Source organism: Anolis sagrei, chromosome 6, assembly GCF_037176765.1.
Source record: "Anolis sagrei isolate rAnoSag1 chromosome 6, rAnoSag1.mat, whole genome shotgun sequence".
In the NCBI taxonomy this organism is placed as follows: domain Eukaryota; kingdom Metazoa; phylum Chordata; class Lepidosauria; order Squamata; family Dactyloidae; genus Anolis; species Anolis sagrei.
In genome coordinates, this window is record NC_090026.1 from 21,579,347 (window position 1) to 21,603,490 (window position 24,144).

General features: G+C 40.0%; 2 protein-coding genes and 2 non-coding genes across 4 annotated transcripts; all 4 read right to left on the reverse strand.

The window, feature by feature from the left end:
• Window positions 1-281: 281 nt before the first annotated feature.
• On the reverse strand, window positions 282-10,598 carry RPL13A (ribosomal protein L13a). Its single transcript, XM_060780481.2, has 8 exons — window positions 10,493-10,598; window positions 6,196-6,268; window positions 4,808-4,873; window positions 2,852-2,953; window positions 2,080-2,165; window positions 1,888-1,947; window positions 791-913; window positions 282-418 (listed from the first exon to the last, which is right to left on the reverse strand). The coding sequence occupies exons 1-8, from the start codon at window positions 10,505-10,507 to the stop codon at window positions 332-334; spliced, it is 612 nt and encodes a 203-aa protein (XP_060636464.1). The 5' UTR covers window positions 10,508-10,598; the 3' UTR covers window positions 282-331.
• Window positions 1,596-1,681, reverse strand: LOC132779863 (small nucleolar RNA Z195/SNORD33/SNORD32 family). Its single transcript, XR_009631853.1, has one exon. It is a non-coding gene; the product is annotated as a small nucleolar RNA Z195/SNORD33/SNORD32 family (small nucleolar RNA).
• On the reverse strand, window positions 3,787-3,870 carry LOC132779862 (small nucleolar RNA Z195/SNORD33/SNORD32 family). The gene has a single exon (XR_009631852.2). It is a non-coding gene; the product is annotated as a small nucleolar RNA Z195/SNORD33/SNORD32 family (small nucleolar RNA).
• A 3,554-nt stretch (window positions 10,599-14,152) lies between the features above and the next one.
• Window positions 14,153-21,818, reverse strand: LOC132777930 (trans-1,2-dihydrobenzene-1,2-diol dehydrogenase-like). Its single transcript, XM_060780483.2, has 7 exons — window positions 21,667-21,818; window positions 19,297-19,408; window positions 17,463-17,626; window positions 17,002-17,254; window positions 15,847-15,971; window positions 15,145-15,295; window positions 14,153-14,446 (listed from the first exon to the last, which is right to left on the reverse strand). Exons 1-7 carry the CDS (start codon window positions 21,757-21,759, stop codon window positions 14,337-14,339), a joined length of 1,008 nt encoding a protein of 335 aa, XP_060636466.2. The 5' UTR covers window positions 21,760-21,818; the 3' UTR covers window positions 14,153-14,336.
• Between the last annotated feature and the right edge of the window lie 2,326 nt (window positions 21,819-24,144).

Consider the following 24,144-nt stretch of genomic DNA (forward strand, 5'->3'; position numbering starts at 1 on the left):
AGTTACAGCTAGTGGGGGGTTGTAGACCAAAAGTTTCCAGAGCAGCACAGTTGTCAGTCCCTGCATTAGAACAACAGGACGAAGAAGCCAAATACTGCTTTTGTGGTTTACCTCATTAAAGCGAACTCAATCTGAGCAAAGAATAAAGATCCAAATATAGTGTTTCCTTTACCCCAGAACCAAAGAATTCTAGCTTTTTGCAACTCAATGACCCCCTTTTCTCAAGTAGAATAAAAAAATTAAATGTAATCCTTAAAATTCAAACACAAAATCCCAAAGGCTGTAAAACTGCAATTTTTTTCTTTATTGTAAATTGAGCATAGCAGTTGATTTAAACCAGGATGCCATACTGTTTCAGAATGTCTGTGTATTTTGCAATTTTGGGCTCCACATTTTTCTCTGCTTGTTTCCGGAGTTTCTAAAAGAAGAAAAGGAAAATATCAGTTCTATGAGAACAAAATGACCTAGAGAGCAGAGGCTTGATGCTAGAAAGCTTGAAAGCCACCCAGAGTGAGACAGAAACTGTAGATATTAACCAATGGTTCATGCATACGTGGAGATGCCTAAGGCCTTTTTTACACAACACTAGATACATAGTAACAAACAAGACAAACTTTAAAAGAATCTAAAGGCCCTCTTCTTTTAAAATCTTTCTTTCCAATGTTTGTGATTCTTTAGATGAGAAAAGCTCCTTTAATATGCAGTGCTTATTATTCCCTTTTTTTCCCCCTTCCCGGTTCACTAAGCCCAAAATGTTCTGCACAATCACTGGGAGCTCTGGGTAACTCACCATCAGTTGCTTTTTCTTTGCATAATGGAGCTTGGACTTCTGTTTTCGCTTTTCCTCCAGGGTGGCTGTGATAGCCTGGTACTTCCACCCAACTTCGTGGGCAAGGCGACCCAAATAAGCAAACTGTGGGTGGAAGAAAAAGTGCATGATCCAAAATTATTGGCATTGTAGTGTTCCATTAAGACTCAAATGCTAATACCTACAATGGGGATGCCCCTACTTCCATTTTCATTCTTTGTCCCCCACTAGCCAATTAATCTCAAACATTCATCACACAGAACACAAAATCATGTACCTCCCATTCTTACCAACTTTCCTGCTTGAAGGGACACCTGCCTAAGCCCCTTCTCAAAACTGACAACCATAATATATTATTATTATTATTATTATTAGTAGTAGTAGTAGTAGTAGTATTACATAATGTAATACAATATACTACTACTACTACTAATAATATATTATAATTATATATTTTATATTAAATGTAATATTACTAATAATATTACAGTATAATGTTATAGTACAATGTAATATATAATATTAATCTTGTGCTATGGTAATAATATAATAATATATTGTATTTACTTTTTACTTGTAAGCCACTCTGAGCGCCCTTCGGGGTGAGAAGGGCGGCATATAAATGTTGTAAACAAATAAATAAATAAGGCAGCACAAGAAATAGGGTCTTCCTTTAGCAGAGACCAAAGTCCTGTTTTCTACCCTCATCCTGATTTAATGTGTACCCCTGTTACTTGACCGGAAAGGCCCTTGCACCTCCTCATAACAAGGTCATACTAGGATGGATTGGTTCTCAGATGGTAGTGCATGAAAAGTTGTTGTCTCATGGTCTTGAGACTCGAACTAATGGTGGAATGTCATCATCACAGACCAGTCCATTGTCAGTCTTGGCATACAAAACTTGGGAGAGTACAGTTTAAGCATACTGGGCCACTAATGACATAGCAAGGCTGTTTCCAATATAGCTAAAACATTTCCAAATTCTTGACAAAGCAAATGGAGCAATTTTTGCTACTGAGTCATTCTGAGTGTTCCTGACTGATGCTGTTAGATGTTCTACAAACAAATCTCAACTATACCTTGCGTGTGGGCTTGAGGCGGACCACTTTCAGAGCTGCTGGGACCACCATCCTCTTGCGCTGTGGAGAAGAAGTATTTCATTGGCAATGTGCACAAATCAAGTCAACCATGAGGCATTTCCAGAGAAGCAAAGCCTACCAAACGGTAGGAAAACAGAGCATTGCTGATGATTGCGGATGAAGAAAGGTTACCTTGTCATAAGGAGGGGGAATGCCATCAAAAACCTTCAGCCTCTCCAAGGCAGCCTGACCACGTTTGGTCTTGTGTGGGAGCATTCCTGGGTGAGAAAAGGAGAACATAAAAAAAGGTGTCAATGGGTTATCAGAAGCCCCAAATTTCCCAGGATAAAGCAGAATAACCCAAAACAATTTTCAGTATAAAAACTGAGGGTAGATGACATTCAGATTTATCATTTGTGACAATGAATTCGACTCAAGACACACTGAAATCAATTCTGCAGGGCTGCACCAACTAAATTATGTCCTGCTGATCAATCCAATGACCTGGAACTGAATATCTACTGGTATGTACATACTAATCTAACAGCAGATTAAATTTGAATCCAAACCAATGATCTGGAAAAGAACATTCCTTGGAATGTACATACACCCAGTATTAGGGATGCTTGACAAACTTAATCTTGGCAAATTACAGTGAGAGCAGACATTTCACAAATTGATATGCAGAACTGAATTGGATGTTGCATATTTGTGTTTCAAATGCATATTACCAAGTATGTCAGAATAAGCATGTGAGAAATCAATATAAACCAGTTGTAGACCTATTTATTTATTTTCGCCCAATGTTATCACAAAGCATAGAAAGTTGCTGCCAAAGTAGTCCAAATACAAGAACAAGAGAACAGAGGATTTTTACCAGCTACTAAATTGTGCAATTTTTGGGGAACACATGAGAATATGTAGAATTTTCGCGAGGTGAAGTAAATGAGAAAGCGGCACTTACCTCGCACCGTTCTCCAGAAGATTCGGCTGGGGGCACGGAAGTGGTAAGGGCCACGAGAGGGGTTGGTGTTCATACGCTTGCGCAGAAAAGCAAGGTATTTCACTGTGGAAATTCATTGGAGGATTAAACCATGCAAGCTTGCTAGAGGCTTTCAAAATTCAGAAGTCACCACGCATATGACCCGCTTGCTATTATCTAAATGTAAAATCCATTGAGTAGTTTGCAGACTTGCAAAATTACTGCTACTAGTTTGAAATTCTTTGTTATATGCCTTCTACAACATGGGTACTTAACTTTTGGTTTACCGTTTGGACTAAAGTTCCTACAAATCCTTTCTTTGTTTGAGTACATAGCACAGCACATATTATAGGAATTGGTTTTAAATTGTGATTCTCACTGAGTATTTTTGAGATTAGCAATGAAGGTTTGTAGGCAAAAACATTTACATTCTTCTTTTAGCTTACTACTATTTAGCACCTGATCCCAACTGCTTCTTTTATATATATATACAAATTAAGATAGGTCAAATTCCCTCACTCGTACCATATATTCCCCATATTAACAATTACAACAGCTGGAATAGGTATTTCGGAATGTAAAAGTCATCCCAAGTAAAAAATTTCTGCGTTTTATGTGAAGCACAAGCTTATGGACTGCATAGTTGTCAGCTAAGCTATGGCAATTTTGGTCAAAAATAAAACACACTGATATGGCAGCAATTCCACCCTATATTAAAACCACAAAGCAACCAGCTGATCTAGCTAAATAACTTGCTCCATTCAGCTGTACTGGGGGCCTAAGTCGAAAGCCTAGGAGCTCAACAGGAGGAGCACTCGGGACTCAATTGTGCAAGGAATGTGCTTCCTTGCCCCTCACAACCAGTGTATGTCACATATGGCTACTCAAGAGAAAGAATGGGCAGAGGTAAGAGGGTAGTGGCCTCAGATGGTAGTGCATGTAGAGTTATCTCATGGCCATGACACTCGAACTAATGGTGGAAAGGCATCATCACAGACCACGACCTCATCTACCATACTCCTTAAGCTGATGTCATTACACACAAACAGGCAAAGGTGGCAGGTGTAAAACTCTATTGTAGTTGAAAAAATCCGTTTTCATACAATCAAAGAACTCTGTAGCCCTGACCATTCATTTGCATGTATACCAATGGTTGTTATACTCCCAAGGCTACGGAGACTGACTGTGAATAAAAGCAAGACAAAAAAATACCATATAAACTATACAAACTGAACAGGTATAAACAAAGTTGACCAACTGGCACAATAAACCCTGTTTTCTCTAGTTTCGAGGGAGATAAGAATAGTACTGGATCCTGTCACTTCCACTGGAATTTTCATGTAAAAGGTTCTTCTGCAGCCATAAAGATTTATAAAATGCTTAACAATTATGAAACCAGACATATTTAATTTGAATATACCAACTTATAGTGTACACGGCACACAACACAAAGCTTTAGATGCCTCAGATGGCTAGCTTGACTTCCTAAAATTTAATATGTAGGAAGCATAATCCATATGAATTTCTGATGTTATTTTACTGATATTGTGCATCTTCTGAAATAATGAATCATTGCCAATCTGATTTCTTCAATTTAGTCTTCAACTTAGCTACCTAAACATACAAGTCTACTGGCATATAGACATCTAGCCCTCAAATCCACGAGTCATTACCGTTAAGTCTAGGTCTCTGTAATCATGCCACCCTTATTGCAAAGCCAAACTAGCTTTGAAAGGATTGGATTGTTCTGGTCCCTGGATGCAACAGATGAAGAATGTAATAGCAAGAAGTCATTTGTTAATTTGTTTCCAGATGACTGGGAGGTAGGGAAAAGTTTCATCACAAACTATAGGCTCAACAAACAAGTATTTAAATCTACAGGACAAATGATATGACACATCCACAAAGTCAGGATATAAAAGGCATTGCATTACTTACATTTGTTGCGGTAAAAGTTGCCAGATATGTTAATACCTTCACAACGGACAACCACAACCTTGCGCCCTGAGGGAGAGAAAAAGGAAAATTCAAGATCAGTTTGTGCCCTCTTCCACAAACTCATGCTGGAATACCAATGCAGCCTACAAAACTATCTTTATCACCAAGATTGCCTTTGGCCCTGATGAGGAGAGACAGACGCTTTTGGAAATTAAAAGCAGCAGTCGCAACAATTTATTAGTACAGGATGAAAGAAAAAGAAGGGACATATTGTTTGCCTCTGTTGTGATGCCTGCTATCTCTGTCTGTCTAGCTATCCGATCTATCTTTGTCGCCTGCGGGATGTATCTGTACTGTGCTTTGAGGGTAAAAATACACAATTTGGGGCACCATCTTAATTCTGGGAGGCCAAGTTACTTGTTTTCACAACTCACCAGTTTATCCTTAGTGAAATGATTGCCAGACAAGGAAACTGGTATCAAATTAGTTGCTTTATTTTGGGGAGTTCAAATACCATCCCTCTACCAGATTCATAGACAAATATTTTTTTTTCAATCTCACAACTTTGTCTTTGGGAAATGGGTATTTTGTTACTGGCCACAACAAATTACTAGCCATTTTTGTGACAAGTGAGCCCCCACCTTGCCATAGCAGCATCTAAGTAGTGATTATGATGGTGTCCAAAACTTTATCTCAAAATTACAAATGTATCCAGCACCCTTAAGTAGGAGAATCAAGACAGTAGTCAGGGTTATAAGCAATTTTGGGTGGAGTTGGGAGTCAGCAGAAATACACCCATTCCATCTTAAAAATAAAACTTATGCCTAGTCTGGTTGCATATGTACATTCATAGGAATTTTAGAAAGTTTTCTTGTGCAGAAATTTTGATCAAATAAGTGCATGTTCATCGATCTAAGTAGTTCGGTTATCCAAACAGTGGTGAAGGAATGCTTTGTGCTACATTTTATTAAAGTAGATTTGTTATTACTAATGAATATAAACTTGTCATTTGTAAAAAGTCAGACGGTATAAAAATAGAGAAGTTGGAGTCAAAGATTTGGTGTACCAATTTTGCAGACCTGATGATCCTATTGCAGATAATACTTAGCTACTCTAATGAACTCAGCTGGTATAAGGAGCATCACATAAGGATATTCAGGAGGTTAAGGAAGGACATGAAATGGTGGCAGAGGATATAGGTAATCTTCTCCAACCCACTCTTGTCCTCATATCATGCACCAAATTTCCATCAACACCAAACAGCATACAAGTTAGAAATCGATGATCAGCACAACCATTTTCCACTCTCTTTTACGTTCCCAATATCAATTCATTTATGAAGGTGGGAGTGAACATCCTCTTTCTCTCTATACCTGAAGGAACCTTACCTAATAGGACTTGTTTAGCCACAATGGCCGCCAAGCGACCAAGCAAGTGGCCACGGCCATCAATCACCAATACCTGGAAAAGAAAAGGAAGATTTTAACTTGTAGTTGCAATTTATATGTTTTTAACAAAACTCCCCAAAGAACAAGTAAGTGGGTCTCCTACATGCCAGACACATAAAACTGGCGTATGGCTTGCCTACTAGCCTCCATCTTCACTATTTTGATATGTTTCAGCATCCACTTTGCCCACTAATGGAACGCCCCCTTGAAGCATTTATATTATAATCTGCCACTGCACATTAAACAGAAGCTTATACTAAGGAAACCTTAGGTGCATTTACACTACAGAATTAATGCAGTTTGACGCCACTTTATCTGCCTTGACTCATTGCTTTGAACACATGAGAAATGTAGTTTTGCAAGGTCTTTAGCCAAACTACAAAATTCAGAATTTCATAGCATTGAGCTATGATACTTAAAACAGCATTAATTCTACAGTGAAGATGCATTGTTTATTTTTGAAGCATTACAGAGCTGAATTACCAGAAAACTGGTAAATAGCCATTTTCATGCCATGTTTGTGAACAATTCAGACAAACGTTCAACTGTCCAGGTGCCTTTTGAACCACAGAGAAGTTAAGCCACAAAGATGGCTGAATACTTATCTAAAATGCTTGAGCCTCAAAAGTGTTTTCCATTTTGGAATATTTACATAGGTATAATGAGGTTATCTTAGAAATACTCTATATACCTCACCTGGAGGTAATTATATACAGAATATTTGCAATCAAAGTTTGTGTACACTGAGCCACCAGAAAGCAAAGGTATCTCAATTTCAGCTATCCATGTGGACAGTTTCAGAGCATTTGAGATTTCCTGTTATGGGATACTAATCCAGCATAAAATTAATTCCTGTTTTTCTCAACCCCTATTTAACTCCAAAGTGATACTTCATTCAGACAACTCCCACAACATTCAGTCTTTTGTAGATGCTGGTTCCACTTTTTCTTTAAAAAGTATAATCGAAGTTTAAACTTAAAGAGCTCTAAATGCATACAAGCCCGAAGTTTGCAATGAGAGAAACCCTCTCCACATGTTTCAATACTACAGAATGGGCCAAAAGTCACAAAGGACTTTCCATATTTAATCACACCTGTTTTTAATTTACAATAACAGAGCATCGTATACAGAAAATAAAATTACAAGTAAAATCAAAGTAATTTCCAAAGTAATTTCAAAAAGTTGTAAAAACATCAGGCACCTTTGTGGCTTTCAGCCGCTTTGTACAATCTTTAATGATTTTATAATTTGTCTTTGACCCAAAAATGTATGCACTTTTAACAGAACTGAAACTTCCAACAGCAGAGATGTATCATGAAATTTTAAAAAACTGAAATGTGTAAGTCTGCGCTTCAACAAAGCAAGTATTTGGTATACACTACAGGGCCAACAATATGAACAGCTGAATTTTATTTATGTATACATAAAGAGACAGATTAGTATAAATGTAGGCTAGACAGGCTAGTGGGAACAAAACCTTGAGAAGGAGAAGATGGAGAGATCTAGCCTTCAGGGACAGTTCTTAATATTTATTTTTAAGAACTTTCCTGATAGCTCCTGGAGGCCAGATCTCTCAAACTTCTTTCTCAAGATTTTGTTCCTAGCCTTCTTTTATATCAACCCCCCCCCCTATATATATACATAAATAAAGTTCAGCTGTTCATATTGTGGGTCCTATAGTGTATACCTATGTCCTATCTACTTGCTTTGTCGAGTGATTATGGTTAAATCAGAAGTTTTTAAATTCAAGAGTTGTAGATGGAAAATATATTGGACGAAATACTGAGACAGCATGATACTGCTAAAATGATATAAACACTAATCTACTAGCAACTGTACAATTTTGTAGATATTGACAACAAATGTTTTAAGAAAAGGTTTAATGTGAAAGCATTTGGGAAGTAGGGTCAACATGCAGCTATGAAGTGAATGGAATGTAATGCAATTTGGAATGGTTCTTGGACTAAGAATTCAGGTCTATGTGCAATGTTTAACAGTATATGTAATGTATTTATATGCCATTGTTTTTATGACTTTTTATGATTTTAATGTATATTGCAATTTGTATTTGAATGTTTTATGTTTCATGTGGCATTGAATATTGCCAATCTGGAAGCCACTCTGAGTCTTGTTCAGGGTTGAGATGGAGCAGGGTAAAGATGCAGTAAATAAATAAATAACCCATTATGAAAAATTAAGATAAACTTTCATTGAAGAAAAACTGGAAAAGAATATATGAAGACCAGGAGACAATGTGAGAAGACCGAAGATACGATCAATGGAGCTTAAAATTAACATGGTTAGAATCCTCAATATTTTATCAAATATGTGTTAAAGAAATAGAAATTTTAATGTATATTGCAATTTGTATTTGTATGTTTTATGTTTCATGTGGCATTGAATATTGCCAATCTGGAAGCTGCTCTGAGTCCCCTTCAGGGTTGAGATGAAGCAGAGTAAAGATGCAGTAAATAAATAAATAAACCATTATGAAAAATTAAGATAAACTTTCACTGAAGGAAAACTGGAAAAGAATATATGAAGACCAGGAGACAATGTGAGAAGACAGGAGATACGATCAATGGAACTTAAAATTAACATGGTTAGAATCCTCAATATTTTACCAAATATGTGTTAAAGAAATAGAAATGAAGCCTTAACGGCAACAATGATGATTTTTTTCCCCATACCTCAACTACTCTCACCTTGTGTTTTCACCTCACCATATATTAGACCAGTGTTTCTCAACCTGGGGGTTGGGACCCCTGGAGGGGTCGTGAGGGGGTGTCAGAGGAGTCGCCAGACCACCAGAAAACACTATTTTCTGTTGGTCATGGGGAGTTCTGTGTGGGAAGTTTGGCCCAATTCTAACCTTGGTGGGGTTCAGAATGCTCTTTGATTGTAGGTGAACTATAAATCCCATCAACTACAACTCCCAAATATCAAGTCTATTTTCCCTAAACTCCACCAGAGTCCACATTTGGACATACTGATTTTCATGCCAAGTTTGGTCCAGATCCATCATTGTTTTGATTCCACAGTGCTCTAGGGACATAGATGAACTACAACTCCAAAACTCAAGGTCAATGCCCACCAAACCTTTCCAGTATTTTCTGTTGGTCATGGGAGTTCTGTGCCATGTTTGGTTCAATTCTATCATTGGTGGAGTTCAGAATGCTTTTTGTTTGCAGATGAAGTATAAATCCCAACAACTACAACTCCCAAATGATGGAATCAATCCCCTCCAATCCCACCAGTTTTCTAATTTGGGTGTATCGGGTCTTTGTGCCAAATTTGGTGCAGCAAATGAAAATACATCCTGCATATCAGATATTTACATTACAATTCATAACAGTTGCAAAATTACAGTTGTGAAGTAGCAATGAAAATAACTTTAAGGTTGGGGGGTCACCACAACATGAGGAACTGTATTAAGGGGTCACAGCATTAGGAAGGTAAAGAACCATTATATTAGACATTTTAAAGGATGCTACTAACCAATAACTAATTATTATTCACATTTTTTTCCTTTTCCTTCCCTTGTCCCATTTCCCACTTTCCTAGTAAATGTTTAATCAAAATTATTTGGAATATATATATATGGTTATATATTAGACATTTGTAAAGATGCTACTAACCAATAACTAATCATTATTCACACATTTTTCCTTTTCCTTCCCTTGTCCCATTTCCCACTTTCCTAGTAAATGTTTAATCAAAATTATTTGGAATATATATATATGGTTATATATTAGACATTTTTAAGGATGGTACTAACCAATAACTAATTATTATTCACATTTTTTTCCTTTTCCTTCCCTTGTCCCATTTCCCACTTTCCTAGTAAATGTTTAATCCAAATTATTTGGAATATATATATAAAGAAATGGACTAAAATCCTAATTTAAGATGGAACTTGTACATCTGATGAAATAATTACTGTAAGATTCGTTCTTCAATACAGTTGGGATTGCTTAGGCCTTAAAATATTCACCAGAGCGACTGTGAGCTGTTATAAGGTGTGCACATTTCTATGGGACACTCTTCTTGCACTCTCGCGCCTGAGGCCTAGTCCTGGCTGAGGCCTCACAAATGGGGAATTGGCCTTTTTTTTCTCCCCTTTCCCCGCCACCAAGGCCTCAGGAGGCATCAAGCGAGCCCCTCGGCCTTCTTTCGCCGCCCTCCTCCCGCCGACCCAAGGAAAAAAAGCCACCGAGGCCTTAGAGAAGCTCCGCACCTTCGGCTCCGTCATGGCTGCTCCTCGGCGGCCGCACGGGAAAGAGGCTCCGCCCACCGCCGGCTACGGGGTTACCCTCTCTGCCGCTTCAGGGCGGGACTCGAAATGCGCAGGTGCGGAAATGACGTCACCAAGGGCGTCCCCTAAAGTTTTCCTTCTCCTTAACAGCCAGGGTTGAGGCCTAGCTACTAGACAGAACTGCCCAACCTTGAGGACTTCAACTCCCAGAAGCACTAGCTGACTGACTCAACTGCTTAGAATTATGGGAGCTGAAGTCCAAAAGCTTCCAGGACCAAACTACTGCTTTAGCTATATCCCTGGACAATATCAAGTGGCCAGATACTGGTCAAAGGACATTTAATCAACTACCAAACTCACACATTTTGTATTTTGTCTGTTTGTTTGTTTGCTTTGTTCTGTTAGAAATGTAATATAATTTGACTGGTTGTCCTGACACGACAAATAAATAAATAAGCTATATCCCTATCAACACGTGCAGTTTGCAACCGCATTATATTGGCAGTGTAGACCAGGCATGGGCCAATTTCAACCCTCCAGGTATTTTGAACTTCAGCCCTCAAAATTCCTAGCAGCCGGTCGGACACCTGGAAGGACGAAGCTTGCCTTCATCTATTCTACACTATAGAATAAAAACAGCTTTAACTGTATATAATTTTACTAAATAATAATATTGTATATACATATTATATTTATAATATAATAATGTAATGCAATATAATACTAATAAAATATGATATTATAATTATATATTTATATTACATGTAATATTAATAATATTACAATATAATGGCATAGAACAATATATTTGGCTTGTTGTCTGGTCTGGCTTAGCAGTCTGAACAGGCCATCCTTAGCACGTATTTGCCATATAGATTAGATAATACATGCCTCAAAGATTATAGTATTTGCCTTAGAGTCTATAGTATATGTTATAAAGAATTCATCTGTATTTGTCATAGAGAATATAGTTGTTATCTCAGAGCATCATTATACTTCATAGTCTCCTGTTGTCTTTACCATCAAGAATCAAACTGCACCTTTATACCTTGTTTTTATTCACCCTGATTATTCAGTAAACTTAATTGGTTAATTTTAGTCTTGTCTCTAGAGTTTTATTTTGGGGGAATTAAAATACATATAGGGCATACCGATGGTCACTGGGAAAATAGCCAGACACATATAGTTTTCCCTTAATCTTCCCGGTTGTGCCATCATAGTAATATTTAATACTGATATTGTACTATGCTTTTTTTTTTTGTCATGTCAGGAGCGACCTGAGAAACTGAAAGTCACTTCTGGTGTGAGAGGATTGGCCATCTGCAAGGACATTGCCCAGGGGACGTCCGGATGTTTTTGATGTTTTACCATCCTTGTGGGAGGCTTCTCTCATGTCCCCTCATGAGAAGCTAGAGCTAAGAGAGGGAGCTCATCTGCACTCTCCCCAGATTCGAACCTGAGACCTGTCGGTGGCGCAGTGGGTTAAACCCCTGTGCCGGCAAGACTGAAGACTGACAGGTTGCAGGTTCAAATCCAAGGAGAGGCGGGTAAGCTCCCTCTATCAGCTCCAGCTCCTCATGCGGGGACATGAGAGAAGCCTCCCACAAGGATGATAAAAACATCAAATCATCCGGGCATCCCCTGGGAAACGTCCTTGCAGACGGCCAATTCTCTCACACCAGCGACTTGCAGTTTCTCAAGTCACTCCTAACATGACAAAAAAAGGGGGGGGGGGGTTTAACCCACTGCGACACCAGAGGCTCCATATATTTAATACTGATATTGTACTATGCTAATAATATAATATATTGTATGTATATATATCTTGTAAGCCACTCTGAGTCCCTTTGGTGAGAAGGAAAGCATATAAATGTCATAAATAAACTAACTGCTATGGTATAGGACAGGGGTCATCAAACTAAGGCCCGTGGGCTGGATAAGGCCTTCCAAGGTCATTTACCCGGCCCTCCCTCAGGGTCAACCTAAGTCTGAAAGGACTTGAAAGCACACAACAACAACAACAACAATCTCATCTGCCAAAATCAGGCCCACACTTCCCACTGAAACACTAGTAAGTTTATATTTGTTAAAATTGTTTTTCATTTTAGTTATTGAATTGTTTTAAAGCATTTTTTGCACTACAAATACGATATGTGCAGTGTGCGTAGGAATTCAGTCATGCTTTTTTCAAATTATAATCTGGCCCTCCAACAGTTTGAGGGACAGTGACCGGCCCTCTGTTTAAAAAGTTTGAGAATCCCTGGTATAGCGCAATGGGAGTTGTAGTTTTACAAGGTCTTTAGCCTTCCTTGCGAATGACTGCTGGTGCCTCACCAAACTACAAATCCCAGTGAGGGAGGCGTAGTTTTAAATAGAATTTTCATAAATGCCTCCAATGATTGTAAGTCCCATATGTCCTGATTCATAGAGGCCTTTGTCTGTAAAAGTGAGAGAACTGCCATAGGGAGGTGAATTATGCTCAAGGATGAATTCACTGGAGCAGTGCTGGTGTTAGCTAACACTCCCTAATTTCTCTCAGTGCTTGAAGTCTATGTTTGAAACAGAAAAGTAGATAAGATAGACAGTCAGGGTCAGAGGCATGAAAGCATAATTGTGCTATTGTACTGCTTTTTTGAGATAGAGGGCTAATGAAAATCTGTATTAGCCAGCTTAGACCAATGGAATAATTGATCTTTGTACACCAGTGAGAATGTGCTTTTAATTTTCTGTTAAAGTGATAATAACTTTGCTACACCATTGAAGGGACGACAGACTTTTTAAGGTCCCACGTGTGCTATCATGTCAGTCAAAATCATAAAGAACCAATGAGCTAGCTTAGACCAATGAAATGATTTGTCTTTGGAAAACAATGAGAATGTGTATTCAATTTACTGCCAAAAATGACAAAAACTCGGCAGTCCCGTTGGAGGTTGTGACAAAACCTTTGGTTGCATTCCTGTATGCACGTTTGTCGTTATTGCTATGGCCACGCAATAAAGCCTTTGTAGAAAGAATCTAACTTATGGCTTCCTCCTCGCCTGGCTACATTGGGCCGTTGAGGGGACTCCTAAACTTGTGCATTTGGAGTGACCCTACATCGGTGATCCTTCATTGGGTTCCCAGATGTTTTGACCTACAACTCCCAGAAATCCCAACCAGTTTACCAGCTGTTAGGATTTCATGGCGTTGAAGGCCAAAGCATCTGGGAACCCACAAGTTAAGAACCACTGCATACACCTAGTGTCGGAACACCCAATTGTCTTTAATATTCAGTCACTCAATCATAAAAGTCTCCGGTTCAAACACAAGTGTGAGAAAAAGGTGTAAAACACTCCATAAAAACACAACAAATTGTGAGAGGAAGGCAACATTAGCTTTATTTTACAGTTTGCTGTCTGACAGTGGAAATTTCTATATTTCTTCAATTCTGAATTGCCATCAATTGTAAAACGATACTAATTTCAGTACCACTAATAGGAAAAAAAGCTTTCTATCTATCTCACTTTTAATGTAAGTCACACCCTGCTTTTGGGATGTCTATATGGTGGATTGTGGCTTAGAATTGAAGAAATACAATATACAGGGTTAGTCAAAATGCATAGGCCAATAAGCCATTCAATTGAATGGCTTATTGGCCTATGCATTTTGACTAACCCTGTATAACAAACAGCAAGCTTCTTGGAACTTATCTGCAAATTCCAAACTGTGTAACCAACTCTTGCAACTTGACTGGTTGACCCTTATGTTCACAGTATTGGGAATTATCTAGGGATAACATAGTAATGTTTCTTTTATCATATACATAGAGAGCAAACTACAGTATGGGTCAGGCATGGTCCTGAGGATAGGATACTCCCAGCTGCCTGCGGGCTTCATCCAAGATGGAATGAATAAGTTCACTGTCTGCGTGAGACATGACAGGGCTCTCCTTCAAGCCTAAGAAAAGTAAAAGAAAGAAACAAGAAAAGGTCAAGCTGTCTGCTTTTTCTACATCCATCTGCACAACACAATTGGGATGAATCTACATACACTGAAGAATAAAAACAGTTTGATACAGCTTTAACTGCTATAGCATCATGGGAGTTGTAGTTTTATAGTCTTCCAGTGGTTCCCCAGATGTTTTTGGCCTACAACTCCCAGAAATCCTAGCCAGTTTACAAGCTGTTAGGATTTCTGGGAGTTGAAGGCCAAAAACATCTGGGTACCCCAGGTTGAGAACCAGCCTTCCCTGCCAATGACTGCTGGTGCCTCACCAAACTGCAAATCCCGGTAGACTGTTAGGTATTGTGGAAGTTGAAGTCCAAAACACCTGGAAGGCTGAAGTTTGCATACCTGATAAATACTGTAGAAATAATACAGTTTAAAAACATTTTAACTGCCATGACTCAATGCTATGTTGAAGTTTTACAAGATTCTTCTTCTTCTTCTTCTTCTTCTTCTTATTATTATTATTATTATTAACCATATTTATATACCATCTTTCTCAACCTTTTAGCCTTCTTTACCAAAGAGCATTGGTGCATCAGCAGACTACAAATCCCTTAATTCCATAATATTGAGCCATGGCAATTGAATATCAAACCACATTAATTCTACAGTGTAGATGCACCCATGGTTACAGTTTGGGCTCTTACCTTTCAGAATACATTGCCTGACATGCTCTGCCTCATATCGTAGACCTGTGCCGCTAGGAAAGTTCAGTTTTTGGGATGGAGCAGGAAGGGGAAACTCTTCCTTCTGCCCATTGATGACCAACTTCTGTGGGCACCAGAAATAACCTGGAATCTGGATATTAAATTTATTGTTATTATTATTCAATAATAATATTTATATATATCTGTTCTCTTAAAGAGACTTAAAGCAGGACCCAGTTTCAAGGCTGTAGCAATTTCAAATCAGGTCCATCATTTTGAAACACCCAGTGTATTTACAGTTTTATTCTGTCTTTCCAGGGAACAAAAAAAAATCCTCTAAAATATATATTTAAAAAAAAGAAGTCGCATTGAAAACAAATTAAGCAACAAGACAGTTAAAACCTCCAGCCCTTGTTGAAATCATCATCATAAATGTCAAGTGGTTTAATAGGGAAAGTTGAAGAGATATATCTTCACATCTTTAGTAAGAGCAGCAAGCATAGGAACAGATCACAGCTTGGGGCAACAAAATACAGAAGAATGCCGTCAAAAGCTGAGGCTTTGGAAACGTTTAAGAGATCTAGAGATCTTGGTAGCCACATTCCAAGCTGTTTGATGCCACTTCTTGAATTATTTTCCTATCAGAGTCTTCAGACAACAATTGACAGTTCTACCCCTTGGTTCTTGCAGTTGAGGACTTACTTCAATTAATCCTTTGGTCCCACTAATGGTTGCTCGATTCGGCAGTTCGTTTGCCATATTGCAGGTGAGGACAGCCTGTCGTTGGCCTGAATAGTTCAGGATGATTGATGCCATTTTGTCTACTCCTGGAGGGGAAACATAAACACACCGAACTGTCCATGTCTTTCAAGGTAAGCATTCACCAACTTTTTGGGTGCAGGAACTATGTACGCTGACCCCTGCAAGATACTAAACACTACCCTAGAATACGGTTGCTCCTTTTCATTTTACTTTATATGACTGTATTGCAAATGTTATGTTTGAGAGCGGTTGCTCCTTTTTATTTCACTTTATGTGAATATACTGAACTATGTACTGAATATTATATACTTTATGCACCTTGAGTATTATTATTTTTCTTTACATAGATTATTTTGTGCATTTTGAGTCCCATGCAAGATAAACATGGGTTCACTGGTAGATTTCTGAATGATTCTTACGAGATGAGTAAATATTTCAGAACCTAAAGTGAACCTTGCGTTAATCACTTCATCTAGTTGGGCCCCATCTACATTGACATACAATTCAGTTTGAAATTCCATTATATGGTTTTCATAAAATGGAATTATATGTCCCCGGTGGCACAGTAGGTTAAAGCACTGAGCTGCTGAATTTTTGATTGAAAGGTTGGTGGTTTGAATCCGGGCAGCTGGGTGAGCTCCCGCTGTTAGCCCCAGCTTCTGCCAACTGAGCAGTTTGAAAACATGCAAATCTGATTAGATCAATACTTCGGTGGGAAGGTAATGGTGCTCCATACAGTCATGCTGGCTACATGACCTTGGAGGCGTTTATGGACAACGCCGGTTCTTTGGCTTAGGAATGGAGATGAGCACCACCATCCAGAGTCAGACTCAACTAGACTTAATATCAAGAGGAAACATTTACCTTTATTTATAACTGCATTATATGAGTCTACACTGAGTATGTAATGCAATTTTGAACCGCACTATAGGACAATGTAAATGGGATCTATGCTTCTAAAGCAACAGTAATTACTGGCTGACACTTTGACTAGGTCAAAAGGAACCATCAGTGTCAAGCCGGTAAATCACAATGGATTCTCATCCGCTCTGTATATATCTTTAGCATCCAAGGATGTACCCAGCAAACACTAACCTGTGTCGTGCAAGAATCCCGTGGCCACAATGGATTGTGGTTTCTCCCCATTGAAGACCATACAGGCCAACTGAACACAGTAGATGCCGATATCTAGCAAGGCACCACCCCCAAGCTCCTTTTTCACACATCTGGGGACTGAGAGCATAGCTAAACCAAAATCGACATGTAATACTACCACGTCCCCCACCACGCTTTGCTTCAGCAGGGAACGGATTTTCTCTGAAGCCGGGAAAAAACGGGTCCAGCAAGCCTGACAGAGAAGATGAAAAAATTAGTCGGAGACAACCTCAAACTATGTGATTTTGCCTGATCTATTTCTTGTACTTTTTACAGGTCTACAGTGTCCAGTACAAAAAATTAGGACTTTAGACCCCAACAACTAGTGTATCCTAGCCAGCATAACTATGGAAGTCAACTGGAAGATTCTGAGAATTGTCTTCCAAAGGTTCTCTGTTTACCTCCATAAAGAAGACGTTCTTTTCCCGAGCTGCCTGCACCATTGCCTTGACCTCAGCAGCATTCATGCCCAGTGGTTTCTCACAAAGCACATTTTTCCCAGCCTGGATGAATAGGAGGCTGGCTGGGAGATGATAGGGATGTATCACTCCCACATATACCACATCTGTGAAAAGAAAAGAAGTCTGGGAAATCTCTCAAGCCGAGCTTTGCCACAAAGAAATATTAAGCCAATCCTTCTGTTCTTAATGGGGTGGAAGAGAAAGGAAAGATCTCCAGTGGCCTCTTTCACCTTCTATTATTCCCTTTGAGTCTCTTCCACTTCTGGTGATGAGTTCCAGCAAGACCTTGGAAGTAACTAAGTAAAGGAATTTATTGTAATTGATTTCTTCCTTGCAATACACAGTATATTCTCAGTTAAGCAGCATCCATGAGGATAAATGCTGGATACCAGATAAATGTACATTCTGATTGCTTGAGAGTGACTATTAAAAATAGATCTAGTATTAGTAAAGTTAAAGGTTTTCCCCTGACATTAAGTCCAGTCGTGTCCGGCTCTGGGGGCTGGTGCTCATCTCCATTTCTAAGCTGAAGAGCCGGCATTGTCCTTAGACACCTCCAAGGTCATGTGGCCACTGGCATGACTGCATGGAGCACCGTTACCTTTCTGCTGGAGCGGTACCTATTGATCTACTCACATTTGCATGTATTTGAAGTTGGCAGAAACTGGGCTAACAGTGGGAGCTCCCTGAATTCGAACCTGTAACCTTTCGGTCAACAAGTTCAGCAGCTCAGTGGTTTAACCCACTGCACCACTGGGGGTTCCTGGTGATCTAATATTATACCATACTATAAACCAAGCATGGGCAGCTCTCCAACCTTCAGCCTACCAGCTGTTAGGAATTGTGGGAGTTGAAGTCCAAAATACTTGGAGGGCCAAAGTTTGCCCATGGCTGCTATAAAATCTATTGACTGGCATTCATACTGAAATACAGTAATTAAAAGCAAATAAAGAGAAATAAGGGCAGACTTAATCTAATAGAGTTTTACTGTATTATAACAATAGCTTTTTCATGTAAAGCATTATTTCTTTGATTTGTTTTTTGCCAATTGTTTGAAAGTTCCAATTAGCGGAGAGTCTACTGTGCAGCTATTGTAATATCATATGGAATAACTTCACAATTTTAGCAATATAGTCATAACTGGCACCTGATATAATTATAGCAATTTGATTCGACTTTAACTGCCTTTCTATGAACTCCTGGGACTTCCAGTTTATGGAGTGTTATTTTAAATCCAGGGTGCCCTGATGGGACAGCAGGTTAAACTGCTGAGCTGCTGAACTTGCTGACCGAAAGGTTGGTGGTTCATATCCGGGGAGTGGTGTGAGCTTCCGCTGTTAGCCCCAACTTCTGCCAACCTAGCATTTCAAAAACATGCAAATGTGAGTAGATTGATAGGTACCGCCTTGTCAGGAAGGTAATGACACTCCATGCAGTCGTGCTGTCTACATGACCTTGGAGGTGTCTACGGACAACGCCAGCTCTTCGGCTTAGAAATGGAAATGAGCACCCTCCCCCCGAGTCTGACATGACTAAACTTAATGTCAGGGGAAAGTTTTACCTTTTATTTTAAATCCTCAACCAGAGTTTGAAACTACAAACCGTAAGATTTAGAGGGAGGCAAAAGAAAATCCCTCTCTGCACCAAAAAAAAAAAAAATGACTGCGAAAGGGCTGCCTTAGGTTTGCCATAAAGTTAGCAATAGCTTGAAGGACCACAACAACAATCCTTTCACTTTACAAGAGTCCCCAGCTTTTGTATATAGTATGCTTACCAACATCTGGATCCTGAGCCAGTTCCTCATAGGAACCATATGCCTTGGGAATGCTGTGATTCTTGGCATATTCCTGAGCCCGGCTCAGGTCTCGAGAAGCAATGGCCACCACCTGGAAATAATAGAGGGCGGGGAAACTAAATTAAATAGTTGGGGATTTATTTACCTGAAGGACCATCTTCTTCACACTTGTTTAAACCCTACAGCATTTATTGGTTGATTTAAACACCCCTTTTGATACCCCTTTAATTGCTTGATTCCACTGGATTGGCCACATTGTCTGAATGTCCGATCACTGCCTACCAAAGCAGTTACTCTACTCCCAACGGGGAATGTAATGTTGGTGGACAGGAAAAGAGATTTAAAGATAGGCTTAAAGCTAATCTTAATAACTGTGGCATAGACACCGAGAACTGGAAAGCCCTGGCCCTTGAGGGCTCTAACTGGAGGTCAGCTGTGACCAGCAGTGCTGCAGAATTTAAAGAGGCACAAATGGAGGGTGACAGGGAGAAAGAGGAAGGCACGTCAAGCCAACCCTGACCAGGACCACCTTCCACCTGGAAACCGATGTCCTCACTGCAAGAGAACATGCAAGAATAGGGCTCCACAGCCACTACAATCCCACCACCAAGACATTGGACTTGGAAGACCATCATCCTCAGGTTACGAGGGATCGCCTAACAATTGCTCGAAAAGAGCCAGCACTGGATATTGATTTTAGTGTAGGACTATGACTATGGGAAACCAGGTTTCTTCTGCCACAGAAACCCACTGAATGATCTTGAACAAGTGACAGTCTCACAGCTTTAGAGAACACAAAGAAATAAATCTTGCCAAGTAAACCCTGTGATAGGCTTGCCATGCACTGGAAATTACTGGAAGGCACACAATAATAATCTGAAAATTATGGCAGGGACACCCCCAATTAGTCCTCCATATGCCCAATTTTCAGCTGCTTTTTATCACATCCTAGGGTGCATCTACATTGGATAATTAACGCAGTTTGATCTCACTTTAATTGCTATGGCTGAATGCTATGGAACCATGAGAGCTGTAGTTTTACAAGGTCTGTGCCAGAGTGTAAGTGTCTCACCAAACTTCAAATCCCATGATTCCATAACATTGAGCCATGGTAATTAAAGTGGGGTCAAACTGTATTATATCTATAGTGTAGACACATCCCAAGTAAGTGGAGGACTAATATTGTAAATGCCCTTACCCTAATTAACCTAGTTTTGGAGGTTGATGAACCATTATAAATTTGTTGTTTTTTAAAAAATCACTTATTTGATCAAAGTATTTATGTTTAATATGGAAAACTCTCCCAACAATCTGCTCTAGGATGGAGAATGCATGTTTCATTCTGAGGATGCTTGCCATAGATGCAGGCGAAACGTCAGGAGAAAATGCCTCTAGAACACGGCCATATAGCCCGAAAAAACCTACAAAAACTCAGTTTCATTCAGATAGTTAACTCATTGGGCACAGCAAAGCATTTTCCACACTGCGCATGCCCGTTCCTTTGCGCATGCGCAGTAGCTACCAGAGGTAATTCCTGCCAGTAAATTTGCCAGTTGCGCGTTCTGAGCATGCGCAACTTAGACGGAAGCGTCAGAAGTTTCAGAACCGCACAGAGGGAGGCGTTTAAAGGCGTTGCGTTAAGGCTCCCGAGAGACACGGGTTCGAATCCCGCCTCCGCCATAAAAATCTTTCAAAGTGAATTTGGAGAAGTCACACTCAGAGGAAGGCAATAGTGAACCTCTTTTAAACAAATAATGGCAAGAAAAGACTGTGATAAGATTGCATGTCTTGGAAAAGACTTGAAACCAAACAACAAAATATTATATCTTCCATGTAAAAAAACAACAACACAGAAATCACATCCCATTTGAAACTACTTTGGGAATCACCCCACTGCTCCTCTTTTCTGCACCCTAAGCACAATACTTTAAAGCAGGCATGGGCAAACTTGGGCCCTCCAGGTGTTTTGGACTACAACTCCCACAATTCCTAACAGCCTATCGGCTGTTAGGAATTGTGGGAGTTGTAGTCCAAAACACCTAGAGGGCCCACAAAACACCTGGAGGGCCCAAGTTTGCCCATGCCTGCTTTAAAGACAACCCTGGACTAGCCCAATTGGCATCTGCACTAGAGAATGAATGCAGTTTGGTACCACTTTAACTTCAATGGCTCAATAGAGTCATTGACATTTTAGTTTTGCAAGGTTATAGGCCTTCTCTACTAAAGATTGGGATTCCAAGCACTGAGCCAAGCACTGAGTGGAGTCAAACTCCATTAATTCTATGGAGATGCACCTGTATTTGCAGCAAGGATCTTCATCAGCTCACACTGCCTATTTCTATACACTACCTTGTGGTCCTCCGGTGGCAAGGTTTTCAGGGCCACGAGAAAATCGTGGCTGATTTTCCCAGCAGAGCAGATCCCCCAGCGAGTAGGGCCCATGGTGGCAGATGGGGAGGCAAACCAAAGGAAAAGAGAGCCAGGGAGAAATTCAAGCCTAAATACTCTGAACTATGACCTGGGCTGGGCATCTGGCCAGTTAGTCACAAAGTGCTTAATGGGGACGGAGGGAGGGGAGAAGAGTGGCCGCACAAATTATTGCAATGGGAAAGTTGAGAAGTTCTTTTCACTTACATTGTTTAATAGCTGGATGTCCTATTTCCCAAAACAGTAGTCAGCATTGTTTTCCTCATCTGGCGTAATTTTAAATGGGATTTTCATGGATGCTTCCAATGATTGTAATGATGTGGAGATATTGGAAATATAGATATTTATACATATATTAGCCGTCCCCTGCCACGCATTGCTGTGGCCCATATGGGGGTTCTGTGCGGGAGGTTTGGCCCAATTCTATCGTTGCTGGGGTTCAGAATGCTCTGTGATTGTAGGTGAACTATAAATCCCAGCAACTACAACTCCCAAATGTCAGGATTCTATTTTCCCCAAACTCTACATCTGGGCATATTGAGTATTCATGTAGAGTTTTGTCCAGATCCATCACTGTTTGAGTGCACAGTGATCTCTGGATGTAGGTGAACTACAACTCCAAAACCAAAGGACACTGCCCACCAAACCCTTCCAGTATTTTCTGTTGGTCATGGCAGAACTGTGTGCCAAGTTTGGTTCAATTCCATCGTTGGTGGAGCTCAGAAATCTCTTTGATTGTGGGTGAACTATAAATCCCAGCAACTACAACCTCATAACCTCTGAGGATGCCTGCCAAAGATGCAGGTGAAACGTCAGGAGAGAATACTTCTGGAACACAGCCGTATACCCCAAAGAACCTACAACAACCCAATATTGAACTTATTTCTCAGATCTTAAAATGTACCCTTGCTATATAACCTTTGACGCACTTGCTATCTTCCTCTCCAAATGGGAACCCCATGTACTGAGTCTCACGGGTGTCCGGGATTCCTCATGTGTTTTATTCATGTATTGTGTTTTATGTTTCACAAAAATCCATTTTATGGAAGAATATTTGCCACCAAGCCTGGGATGACCCTTTATCTACTCCTCAAGTCTTGCAAAACTTCCTCCAGTTTCCTAAGACATCTACATAACGTTGAGCTAATAAATCTCAAGACTAATGGAAAAACGGTTTTCCCATAGACTTTGTTTATGCCTGGGGACAAATCTCCCCTTGGAGTAGCTGCCTGGGCATTTTAATCTAATCACCCATAGCTGACCCTATGGAGGAACAAGGCTATAGCACAGCATTTCTCAACCTGCGGGTCGGGACGCCTGGAGGGGGGTCACGAAGGGGGTGTCAGAGGGGTCACCAAAGACCACCCATACCCTTATTCCAGCCAGCTGACCCAGCAGCCTCCAAGGAGAGAACATCAAAGGACTGACCTAGGGGCTTGGGAGAGATTGGTTGGATCCTGCTGCGTGATAGACCCTGGGACCTATCATGCAGCTTTGCTGTTTCGCTGGCCCTGAGCTTATCCATGAGGAGGCATGCAACCACACCCTCATTCCAGCCAGCTGACCCAACAGCCTCCAAGGAGAGGCTCCACCTAGGGCCCTAAGATCATCTGAGGAGACCCTGCTCATTGTCTCCCCCATTGTCGCCATCGTGTTTGGTGGGGACAAGGGACAGGGCCTTTTCTGTGGTGGCCTTGGCTATGGAACTCCCTCCCCAGTGAAATTAGATTGGCTGCATTCCTCTTGTCCTTCCGGAAAAAAAGTAAAATCCTGGCTATGGGATCAGGCTTTTGGAGAGTAGGCTGACTTGCTAACATGCTGACCTATATAGAACTGATGGACTGCTCCTGGATAATGTTTAAATCGGTGACTGCTGTTTGTTGTCTGTTTTTTATACTGCTTTTATATTGTTAATATAGTTTTATACAGCTTATATTGCTGTTTTATTATATTGTGGTTAAATTGTATATTCATGTTTTGATGTGGGCGCCATGGGTGCCAATTTGTTAGCCGTCCTGAGTCCCTTGCGGAGGTCGAGATAGGACCGGATATAAAAGCCCTAAATAAATAAATCTATATAAATAAAAATGTAATGTTTGTTTGTGGGATTAATAGAACTCAAAAACCACTGGACGAATAGACACCAAATTTGGACACAAGACATATCTCAAGCCAATGTATGTCCTTCACTCAAAAAAATTGATTTTGTCATTTGGGACTTGTAGTTGCTGGGATTTATATTTCACCTACAATCAAAGAACATTCTGAACCCCACCAACGTTGGAATTCAACCAAACTTGGCACACAGTTCTCCCATGGCCAACAGAAAATACTGGAAGGGTTTGGTGGACAGTGTCCTTTGGTTTTGGAGTTGTAGTTCACCTACATCCAGATATCACT

Coding starts and splice junctions, on each gene's coding strand:
- RPL13A (XM_060780481.2), bottom strand. Junction 2,954..4,807: donor CAACTTTTACCGCAACAAAT/GTAAGTAATGCA, acceptor GAATTTCCACAG/TGAAATACCTTGCTTTTCTG. Junction 419..790: donor CAAAGAAAAAGCAACTGATG/GTGAGTTACCCA, acceptor TTCTTCTTTTAG/AAACTCCGGAAACAAGCAGA.
- LOC132777930 (XM_060780483.2), bottom strand. CDS start 21,759: ATGGGCCCTACTCGCTGGGGGATCTGCTCTGCTGGGAAAATCAGCCAC. Junction 17,627..19,296: donor GGCTCAGGATCCAGATGTTG/GTAAGCATACTA, acceptor TTCTTTTCACAG/ATGTGGTATATGTGGGAGTG. Junction 15,296..15,846: donor GGACCAAAGGATTAATTGAA/GTAAGTCCTCAA, acceptor TTTAATATCCAG/ATTCCAGGTTATTTCTGGTG.